Source organism: Theropithecus gelada, chromosome 3 (assembly GCF_003255815.1).
Source record: "Theropithecus gelada isolate Dixy chromosome 3, Tgel_1.0, whole genome shotgun sequence".
In the NCBI taxonomy this organism is placed as follows: Eukaryota; Metazoa; Chordata; class Mammalia; order Primates; family Cercopithecidae; genus Theropithecus; species Theropithecus gelada.
Genome location: NC_037670.1, coordinates 117,177,766 through 117,190,088, shown reverse-complemented (window position 1 = coordinate 117,190,088; position 12,323 = coordinate 117,177,766). Strand labels below are relative to the sequence as shown.

At 38.8% G+C, this 12,323-nt stretch overlaps 1 protein-coding gene across 3 annotated transcripts in view; it reads left to right on the top strand.

Moving 5' to 3' along the window:
• GRM3 (glutamate metabotropic receptor 3) overlaps nt 1-12,323 on the top strand; it is a 230,663-nt gene that overhangs the window by 203,179 nt on the left and 15,161 nt on the right. For all 3 annotated transcript variants that reach the window (XM_025379267.1, XM_025379266.1, XM_025379264.1), the window contains one exon: nt 1,083-2,149. In XM_025379267.1, coding sequence (XP_025235052.1) covers nt 1,083-2,149 — 1,067 coding nt within the window. The remainder of the gene's footprint in view (nt 1-1,082; nt 2,150-12,323) is intronic.

The window sequence follows — 12,323 nt, the reverse complement described above, 5'->3', positions numbered from 1 at the left end:
CTGCTACATGAGGGAGAAATAAACAGTTTGGGGTCCATTTACCAACACAGGCAAGCCTACCATGAGTAATAGAGTTTCTCTATGTATCACATAGGTATCAGCAACATTCGTCTTCTAATTCTAAGAAAAGAGTAAAGATCGGCAGTGAAATAGAAGCACACAGTAGTAGAACAGAATACATGGCACAGAAATGGGTGATCAGAGGGGTGGTATATGTTGGCAAGACAGACATGATGAGCAGCAGCTGGAAGAGAGGAAGCATGTATGCTCAGAGAGCTTCTGCTCTTAGGGACTTGCAGAATGCTGTAAGAAAGAGACAGGGTTGTGGGTGACCCATTTGACTGAGTGCTACTGACCCTGTTCACTTAGGAAATTTCAAAGTCTGCTTACCTAGATTCTACATACAGCTAGGTTGTATGTATTTGTGTGAATATGAGCATGCTGTATATAGACACATGCATATATGTAGTCAGAATTAATGTCAATATTAAATTTAATATCCAAAATATTAAACTATTGAGTTGAAGTATGATAGGTAGTTTAAATTTTTTTCTTTATGAATCATCTGAACTTGAAAAGAATCATACCATGCATCTGTAATGAAAAAAATGTTCTTTATTTTGAAGGAGAAAAATTCTTCCCGTTTTATGTTCTCATGAAAATATTTAAGATGGGAAACATTTTATTGGCTGTATATAGATAAATATGTAATAAGAATGAGACACAATGTTTTGTCCAATTCTTGTCATGAAGTCTTTCAAGAAGAGGATACATGCCCACCATAAAACATATGACCACATGTTTGTAAATCCCACTGTTACATAATAAGCATTGTACTGTATTCATGATTATCACTGGTACTTGGCACCCTTTGACACTCAGTAATGGTAAGTGAATGAATTTATGAATGCATGAGCACTTTAGTAGCTTTTGAAGTGTAACTTTCAATGGTAACTGATAAATTATTTCAGCCTTGAATCTCCATTTCCTGTTATTTCAGTGTATGACATAAAGTAATTGACTATCACACATAAGACACCTAAACAAGTGTTCTTTTTTTTCTTTCACTTTACATATCACAGCTCCATTCAACCCAAATAAAGATGCAGATAGCATAGTCAAGTTTGACACTTTTGGAGATGGAATGGGGCGATACAACGTGTTCAATTTCCAAAATGTAGGTGGAAAGTATTCCTACTTGAAAGTTGGTCACTGGGCGGAAACCTTATCGCTAGATGTCAACTCTATCCACTGGTCCCGGAACTCAGTCCCCACTTCCCAGTGCAGTGACCCCTGTGCCCCCAATGAAATGAAGAATATGCAACCAGGGGATGTCTGCTGCTGGATTTGCATCCCCTGTGAATCCTACGAATACCTGGCTGATGAATTTACCTGTATGGATTGTGGGCCTGGGCAGTGGCCCACTGCCGACCTAACTGGATGCTATGACCTTCCTGAGGACTACATCAGGTGGGAAGACGCCTGGGCCATTGGCCCAGTCACCATTGCCTGTCTGGGTTTTATGTGTACATGCATGGTTATAACTGTTTTTATCAAGCACAACAACACACCCTTGGTCAAAGCATCGGGCCGAGAACTCTGCTACATCTTATTGTTTGGGGTTGGCCTGTCATACTGCATGACATTCTTCTTCATTGCCAAGCCATCACCAGTCATCTGTGCATTGCGCCGACTTGGGCTGGGGAGTTCCTTCGCTATCTGTTACTCAGCCCTGCTGACCAAGACAAACTGCATTGCCCGCATCTTCGATGGGGTCAAGAATGGCGCTCAGAGGCCAAAATTCATCAGCCCCAGTTCTCAGGTTTTCATCTGCCTGGGTTTGATCCTTGTGCAAATTGTGATGGTGTCTGTGTGGCTCATCCTGGAGGCCCCAGGCACCAGGAGGTATACCCTTGCAGAGAAGCGGGAAACAGTCATCCTAAAATGCAATGTCAAAGATTCCAGCATGTTGATCTCTCTTACCTACGATGTGATCCTGGTGATCTTATGCACTGTGTATGCCTTCAAAACGCGGAAGTGCCCAGAAAATTTCAACGAAGCTAAGTTCATAGGTTTTACCATGTATACCACGTGCATCATCTGGTTGGCCTTCCTCCCTATATTTTATGTGACATCAAGTGACTACAGAGTAAGTCTTTGATTGTTTCTTATTTTTCTTGTTCTTTCTCCTGCCAGTGTTTCTTGTGTAGTATTTAAAATAGACTCCTTTTATTTCATCTCAACGAGTTGGGTAATTTCAAATGCCATGATGAGCCTGTATATTATATGTTAAAATTAATTCTACATGTAGAGAGCATTTAATTCATACCTACCACATACAGAGCACTGTGCTAGGCACAGAGGGGAAGATAAATATAAATGATATGGACATTTACTCAATGTATAATCTAGTGGGATATAAAATGTAATACACGTACACATAATATTAATTAAACTTAAAAAGTGATTGACAATAGAATAAGACTTAAACTAAGAATCTAATTGTGAATCTATTTGAGAATACTTTAAATTAGATATAGGAGGACTTGGCTACCATGGATCAATCTGTAAATTAAAATATACTTGCAACATTAAGCCAGCATAAGTTTAAAGATAGAAACTTTCACTCATGCTTCATTACTTCTCTAAAACAGATTAAAATACAATGTTAATTTGCTATGTCTTTTCTATAGCTTTAGTTATATATACATGTATATTTTTCTTTAAATAGTTAAAAACTTTACTGTGCATATCCAGGTAACCTAATTAATGTTAATTAATACATTATTAGTAATATACAGTTCAAATTTCTGGGCTCCCTTATAATTACTATCTCTTTTGAAAGAAACTTCATCATTCCATTATAATATTCCAAATTGTTAAAATGCTACATAAAATGTAGCATTTTATAATTCTGATTTCAGTATCTTACAATGAGTGAGTATAAGAATGTTTCTCTCTTCAGGCATTTGTTTTTTATTCTCTATGTTTCTTAAATTGTCAGAGATTAAAGTTTTCCAGAAACATAATGGTTTACTTGCTGCACCATGATTTCACAAAATGAATTGCCTCCATAGGTTGTAAAAATCCTCAAATCTGTTGTTTACCAGCAATTCCTACATTGCCAAAATCTAGAAAATTGCAGCCCAAAAAGAAGACAGAGTGGATATAAAATTTCAGTTAGATAGGAAGAATAATTCAGGAGGTCTGTTGTATAACATGGTGACTACATTGTATTCTTGAAAATCACTGAGGGTCCATTTTTAAGAGCTCTTACCATAAAAAATGGTAAGTACGTGAAATAATGCCTATGTTAATTAGCTCCATTTACCCATTCCACAATACATACATATTTTAAAACATCATGCTGTACATAAATGTATACAATTGTCATTTGCCAATTAAAATAGACAAATACTTTTGTTAAAACAAAATGGCAAATCTGTTTAAAGCATGGGATCAAGATGTTGGCAAATTATATTGTGTCTAGTTGCTGTAAGTTATTCACAACCATGTGACTGAAACCTATGGGCTACATTAAGGGATGAACAATAATGACAAAGAACATAAGTTCAATGTTGTGGGGCAAGACTACCTATAAAAATTTTGGAAAATTTTAAGAAGAAGAAACATCAGAGCTGGATCAGCAAAGTCAAAGAGCAGAGTATATGAACCACAGGGGAGTTGGAGTGTTAGAATTTGGGGATTAACATGGAGAACTATAGTTAATGTATTGTAATGCCCCATCTCTATCTTTTGCCTTTATATATACATCTAGTCCCATAGATCTGCATGATTTTTTTTTTTTAAGTTTTTAGGAAGCCAGTCTTAGCAGACATGATTTGGAGTACTGGGATGGCAAAATAGTTATAATACTAATTATTTTGTCCTGGACATATGATTTGAAATTCTTAATTCTCAAAAGAGCTGGTTAAAAAAATGACAAAGCAGAAAATACTACTGAGAATAAATAACATTATAAAAATTTAATTTTATTCAGTGAATTAGCATTTACTTCTAAGACATACAAAAAAATGACTTTCTTCTTTACATGATAGCAATAGAGTAGAACAACGGACTGAATGGAATTAGCTGAAGACACCAGAGCTTTCACCACATAGAAGTCATAAGGCAAATGAAATGGGATAGAGGTTGTGGAATAGAGTTTTTTAAGGTCCATGATAATTAAGGCATCCAGCGACGCTAAGATGATCTGAAGCCTCACAAATAATACCAATCCTAAGTTTACAAAAGAAATGAGAAAGGTAGATGGACGCCTCCAATGTAGTGTTTTTCAAATTTGGCTGCGTATTTAATCAACTGGGTAGCATCAGAAAAAAAAAAAAATACCTGGGACACAGCCCCAGAGATTCTGATTTAATTGGTCTGGCCTGTGGCTTGGACATCAGGATTTTTCAAAGCTTCCCAGGTAACCCTGATTTGCAGCCAGGATTGAAAACCTCTGCCCTAATGAATCACATGCTCTTCTTGTCCCACCAGTATGTCTAGTTTGGCCTGCACTGTTTTTGAAATACTTGTCAAAGTTAGAAACTTGAGAAACTTTACATAAATATCCGTATTCTCAGTTTCTCTTAACAAAGTAAAAACATGAGCCCAAATTCCTACACTCAACAATTAGCTGGACCTGAGCAGCGCTCACCCCTGAAGACAGAGCACTCTTACTCCTGTTGCCCCTATCTCCCACTGATCTCTGAATTCTCACACGTGGTCCCTTTCACTTACAAACTTTCATAGACCCTGCAAGCATTTGATCTTGGGACCCTTGCTCTAGAAATTCCAGAACAAGACTGAGATTTAAAATTTCCCAGAGGAAAATCATGTGGTTCAGACAGCAGCAATAATTGAAGAGCAGCTGAAAAAAATTTGAGCATCAAACAGTCAACAAAGTTTATATCTCAGTGCTTTGCCACCCATTGTGAGTTATAAATAAACATAAGGCAAGATTCCAGTCTTCACAAAGTTTATATCTCAGCTGGAAGAAAGATATTAAACAAGAAAGAATTCAAGAATTATAAACACAGAATAGTTTATGATCAAATTGGTGAGATAAACTCTAAATACCTGTGGGCTCCATAAGAGTTATATGGGTAAGATCATGATCTTTCCAGGATTACTTCTTGAAGACAGGATTTTTACCCCATAACCTTGGTGGGCAAACACAACTAAGGTATTTAGAGAATATAGGGAATATTCCGGAGACTAGACAGGAATGAACCAACCAGAAGGAAGCCATATCAGTCTTACTCAGGTGGAAAATGGGCCAGGGGCAAGGCTGGTTCATTTAGATGTTTAAGGGCTTTGAGGTCTTGAGTTTGTTTTGTTTTGGTTATTTGCTTGGGCAAAAAAGTGACATGATGAAAGGCAAGAGGGAAAGAAACCTTCCTGATCAACTTACTCTCCTAGATGCTTTAAACACATGAGCTCACTTATCTTCATTTTGATAAAATTTGGAAGCAAATTTTATTATCCATTAGAAAGATGAGTAAACAGAGGATAATGAACTCCCCAGGTGGCCAGTTAAGAAATAGTAGTTTTTCTGATTCAAATCCATGCCCTTCATACTGTAACACAGACGTATCCTTAATACGAAGGATGAATTTGAAAGGGTGGAGTCTAGATCAAGGAGGACTAATTGAAGCTCTTATAGGAATTCAATACAGAGCAAACAAGACATTCAGTTAGAATAAAAAATTCAAAGGATTTTTGAGAAACTATCCAAGTCATCTCCTGCTATACTGCAACTAACCATTCTCAGTTTAAGAAGCAAACACTGAGTCATTGGGATCTAATACACAGCTTAAATTGTGTACATAAAAATTCAGCCATGTTTGAGTGGAAAGTTATCCATAAAGAAATTCATTTAGAGTAATTACTGAGTGTTTTGTTCATGTCTTCCAAAAAATATGTGAGGACTTATTATAGGCCTTGGAGATAATGTTATCAACATAGGCAAGTCTCTCCTCTTTTGTAACTTACAGTCTAGTGGGAATAAGGTGAAGATGGAGATGGAGCATAAATAATGAATGAATGAAAATGCAGGCTCATTCAGTAGTGAATGCTGTAATGAGATTTTTTTTAATCGCCTTGAAAAGTGGGTTACTGAAGTTTATCTCAAATTTTAATGTGCATGCGAATCACCTGGGGATCTTGTTGAACTAAAGATTCTGATTCAGTAAGAAAGGATGGGGACCAAGGATCTCCATATCAGTAAGCTCCCAGGAAATGGAGATGCTACTAGACTAAGACCATACTTGGAGTGTCAAGACTCTAGGTTCTTTTGGGGGTTGTAGCACATGAAACAATTTACTTACAGTAGGCAGAGTCTTGGAAATTGACTCTAGAATTTTGACAAGGTTCAAATACTTACAAAGAAATTCCTATTTTCCCATGCTGACTATTTTGAAGATTCAAAAATATATATTATATCTCAAATTCTGTAAAAAAATTTTTGTCACCCCTCCTCTGCTGGTACCTATTTCATAATATTCCACTGAAGAAAAAATTCCACTGAAGGGAAGCAGCCAGACATTGGAATTCTATGTGCTATGCAGATGAAACAGCAAGTTCAAACACTCTTAAACAAAAATATCTTAGAAAAGAAAAGCATATGGCTACAGTTTAATGACTAAATGGAAGAGTGATTTGATATGAGAAATAGGCAGGAGAGTTAAATCATGTAGGACTTTATAAGCCATAGCAAAGAATTTATATTTTATTCTATATGGAAAGGAAAATCACTGAAAGATTTTTAAGCAGGGGAGTTTATGATCTCACATTTTAGTAGAAAAAATCAGGCTGCTGTAAAGACTCTATTACTATATGGCAAAAAGGCATAAATGAGGAGACTGGTTAGGAAGTTGAGGTGGGTACTGGGGTCAGAACCATCCGACAATAGGATGTTAACAATGGAGATGGTTAGAAGTAGAGGTAGAACCTGTCAAGAACTGTGAAAGGTTTTTACCCTGTTGCAATCTACCAGGTTAGCCTGCCACAGTTTCAGAATCCTTGTGTCAGAAGACATAAGACTCCTGATTCAGAAACAAAGAACTTTATTACCTCGTAGTCATAGCAGTAGCCAGAGTATCAACACTTGTGTAGGGTCCTGGAGTCCTGATTTCTTTCTTTCTTTCTTTTTTTTTTTTTTTTCCAGACAGAGTTTCGCTCTTGTCACCCAGGCTACAGGGCAATGGCATGATCTTGGGTTCAGGCAACCTCTGCCTCCCGAGTTCAAGCGATTCCCCTGCCTCAGTCTCCCGAATAGCTGGGATTACAGGCGCGTGCCACCACACTGGGCTAATTTTTGTATTTTTTTTTTTTTTTTTTTTTTTGAGACGGAGTCTCGCTCTGCCACCCAGGCTGGAGTGCAGTGGCCGGATCTCAGCTCACTGCAAGCTCCGCCTCCCGGGTTCACGCCATTCTCCGGCCTCAGCCTCCCGAGTAGCTGGGACTACAGGCGCCCGCCACCTCGCCCGGCTAGTTTTTTGTATTTCTTAATAGAGACGGGGTTTCACCGTGTTAGCCAGGATGGTCTCGATCTCCTAACCTCGTGATCCGCCCGTCTCGGCCTCCCAAAGTGCTGACGAGAGCCACCACACCCAGCCAAGTTCTGATTTCTACAAGGCAATGCAGAGTGGGCTAGGACACCTGCATAAGCAGTACTCAAAAGAGGATCAGTGTTACTTATTTTCTTTTTGCCTTAGGATCAAATATACAATAGCATAGTGCTGTTATTGATCCTATCCTTATTTAAAATGTTGACATTGTGTTCATCATGGACTTGGCATTATTTTTGATATTTTAAATATTGCATTATTGTCTTGATTAATGCATTTTTGATGTCTCCTTAAATTTGTATCTCAGGCAAGTGCCTCACTTGCTTTACACTAGCCCCAGCCCTGCCTTTCCCCTAATAGGTTAGGGTGGTGATTTGGGTGTCTATCACCAACAAGGCTTAAAATTTTGGGTTCCTCCCCTCTCTGAAGTTCCTCAGCATACTTAGGCTGGTGTGTATGGACTTCACCCACCCTTCAGGATGGGGAAATTTTAATCTAACCTTAAGTAGTATTTTCCTTAAAGCAGCTAAAATTAGGATGGGGGTAGGGCAGTAGGGCAGCACAGTGAGAGAGCAGCTCCTTGCCAATAAATAAGACACATTTGTTTTCAGTTTTAAGCACTCAGCAGCTACCTATGGCTCAACCATATAAGGTCCAATATTTTTGTGCACCTAAAAGACTAAATTATGAAATAAGATCATCATTACTGTCACTATTCGCTTCAACTTTGGTGACCCATTGACTAAAGCCAGAGCCTATAGCTTTCTGGCTGGAACTCATGGCTTGCGCACTTTACTAATTTGGCCTTGACTCACACAGCAAGTGTGACTTGCTTCTTTTTGATACAAAATTAACAGGGCGTTTGCTCTCTCATCATGATAATATCTCTTAGGGTCTTGCCTTGTTTTAGCATAAGGGTTGGGGAAGTTTTCCAGGGCTGTCGCTGATGGTAGGAATTTGTCTAGATTTCTTTGCATCCCTTTCTCATTCTTTGTGAACACTGTAAACCAATCCAGGTGAGTAAGCGCCCAAATACAAATCAGTGCCTCATCTATAGCTTCCCAGAAAGCTAAGTTCCACTGAAAAACAAAACAAAACTCTGAATCCTTTGACTGTCATCTTGGAATGAATCTAAGTTTGGAATAAGAGACTACAGCTGGGGATTAATCCTTTAAGGGCCCAGCTGTTGCCATTCTTCCTTAACAAGCATATGTGCCCTGATGTCTCAACCTCCCAAGGAAACCAGTCAAAGTTCGAGTGACTCACCTGGCTTCTACGTTCTCTGAAAATCTCTCAATGCTCAGCGTAGGTACATGTCTCTGCAATTTTTGTGTAAAAGACAGTGGAATTTTATGCCTACCCAGGACAAATGTTAGTACTAGTTACTAGAATCAGGTGGATCTGAATCCAAACAGGGAGGAAATTCACCCCACTCTACCCTCCAGAGAAGAGTTAACGACAGCCAGGGAGGGCATCAGTCTAGGAGCTGTGTTTAAACCTACTTCCTGTTACTCAGCCTTCAACCACATCTCCAAATCCTCCCCCTTAACAGGCAATAAAGTGGAACAGTATTTATTCCTGCTTAACCATACAATTTGGTCAACATGTTTGCTACTGATTCCCACGTACTTCCTCAAATCCTGTTAATCAGTCCTTGAAGCCCTCATATTTTCTTTCTGAAAAAGCCATGTGTCTGTTGGCATTCTTTCCTCATTGTCAAAACTGTCAAAGACTGTAGTGCCTGAGATTTTACTATACTTACAAGGCAACAAGTTAGCTTACCACAGTTTTACTAATGCTAGCAAAAAGAACTTTATGACTCACAGCAATAGCAGTAGCCAGAGTGTCAGCATTTGCACAGGTTTCCTGAGTGCCACTTCTCACAGGGCTACACAAAGTAGTCCAGGTGACCCCTGTACCATCAGTGGGTTACATCACAGGAGAGGAACTCTGAGACTAGGGAACCTGAATCTTTTATAATGAGTAGTATGCTGCCCTTTGTTCTAGAGGTAGTCACTGTCTCTATCTTCTAAAGCTCTTTGCTACACAAAATCCTTGAAAACACATTCTGGAACAAAGGCAGAGCCTTGCTCACAAAATAACATGAGAAGCTCATGTAGAATAATTTCCCAACAGAATTTGCTGTTGGACTGGATGTATGGGTGTAATGGTAAAATCAAGGATGGTCTTTAGCTTGCACACTGGGTGGCATCTGGTGTCACTTACTCAAACAGTGACACTTGGGGAAAGGGACCAAATTTTGATTACATTATTATGATATGCCTATTTCATTACCAAAAGAATATGTCATGATGGCAGTTGAACATTTAATTCTAGAAGCCCAAAGTATAGGTCAAAACCAGTAATAATTGATTTGGACATCATCAATATTTAAGCCATGAAACTCAATGGAATGGTGAAGAAAGAGAGTTCACAACTGAGCTCTGGGCAAGTCCAGCACTTAAAGTTCAAGTAGAATAGATAACTAAGACAAAGAACAACCACTGAGGGAAAGATGTGTCCAGGAATCCAAAAGGAAGGAAGTGATTAACTGTGTCAAGCATTGCTGCGAGTTCGACAAAGATGAAAACAGAGCATCGTGAGCTGGTAGTATTCAAAGGGTCAGAACACAGAATTACAGACAAAAGCAGACTTTTAATAGTGTGACTTACTGATGGAACTGGATAACTGAAACGATGAGACTGATATTTGGGGCTTTGTAGTAAAAGGTATTTCAAATTTATAACAGGTATGCTGAATAAACATGGTGCACAAACTATGATAAAAATACAACTTTAATGCTCCTTCCGTTATCTCTTCAGTATTTAGCAGGGGTAATCATCCCCCACCCTGGGATGGAAATTCCTGTGCACATATTCAAACACCAAATGTTCACCACATGTGAGGCTCCATTCTGGTGCTGGGGATAGCACAATGAGAAAAAACGTTCATGACCTTGGTAGACCCATGAATTTATATGCTTTTAGGTAACATACGGTACTACCATCATTTTCAATTGAAAATTGTCTTTATTAAGAAATTAAAATATCTAGTCCTATATAATAATCAAAACTATGTCCTCTTGGCATCTTCCTTGGTGTTCATGTTCCCCAATCCACCAGTTGCTACTTCCCTCTCAGCCCTGATTAGAGAGTAATAAGGAAGCAGTAAGATAGTTCTTCGTGGCTAGATGACTTTATGATCTCTAAGTCCACACATGGAAAGATACATCCTTCAGATGCCTGGAAGATGACTAGAGGGTGTTTTCATTTTTCACATGATCTTTAGAAGTTACCCTCTGGCCTTTTCCCCTGAAGGACCTTGAGTGAGTTGACAGGCAGTTCTCTTTTGTGATTTGTCTCTGGTGGCTCCATGCTCATTCTCAGGGCATCCAGCTATCCTACCCCAAGCCTCTTTCTGTGAAGGTCTCCAGGCCAAGACATAGGCCCAGGACCATGCATAATGGCTCTTGTGTGGCCCATCTTGTCCATGCATACCATTCACATAGCCTTTGCTTTGATAAATTCTCAGAACAAAGGACTACCCCAAGACAGTTGCAAGTTTTATGCAATGCCCCTAAAGCAATGAGCCTTTCCACCACCTTCTTGATTTCCAAAGCAGGAATCAGGTCCCAATTCAGGGCATCCTCTTCCTGCAGAAACACCTGACTTTTTGTAAACGGCCACATTGAAGCATTCCTTGCTTCAGCGAGGAGACAAAAATCACAGTACAGCTTCGCCCAAGATCCCCTCCTCCTAAAAGCCCCTTCTCACCTCTTCTTGTAATGTCTTAAAGTGTGTGAGTAGTTTCAAGGGTTATAGAAATGCTTTCAGAAAAGGTTTGCTGGAAATCTTGCAAATTTGGATTTGTCTTCCCCTCCCATGATCTCTGATATCCTTCACACTGGCTTCAGAGTCAGAGGCAGCAACTGAAGCAGAAAGAGGACAATTCTAACATCATATTGTACATATATGTAGAAAACAAATTCTCCCAGATTTATGAAGACTTTTGCATCACAGAGTCAGATAGCAGCTTGTTTTCTGAGAAAGTGACAAGAAAGGAGCCTGCGATTAGGGGCCCCAAAGTGGAGAGCACTGGGATAGTTAAGAGAGACAAGAACTTTAAAATGATGAGGATGGATTATGCTTTCAGGATTCAAAGTAAACAAGGTCTAAAGAATTATGCCACAGGGCAGCCTGAATTTTTTTAAAAAATCAAAGGTAAAATGAAGCCTTCTAAAATTATATGGTTTCTCTAGTTATGTGTTCAGTCTTCAGCTTTCCTTGGTTAGAGAGGAAGGTCAGAGACTTTACAGAAATGTTTCATAGATGCCTAAAGTCATTTGGGGCATTTGAAACCATGCTACTTTATAATAGCATGTGCCTAAGGGGAAAGGAAAACAAATCTAAAGTTATCTGGGATGAGAATGAGAAGACATGATAAACCCTGGTTCTGGGGAACTTTCAGGGAAAACAGTGAGGGAGAAGTGAAAATTATCTGTCAAGAATGGGTGTATAGAAGCCTAGAGAACATGAAGATTGAACAGTGAGTACCCGATGAATCAAAATTCCAGAGAGATGCCAACAAGATAAGCAAAACAAAGGTACCACAGAAGAAAGCTGATAGTGATCCCCAACAAAGAATAGGGTAAACCAGTAGTTGATAGGCAGAGCTTCCAGCAAGCAAGGGAGATACAAAAATGTAAAAAAAAAAAAAAAAAAAAAAAAAAAAAAAAAAAAAAAAAAAAAA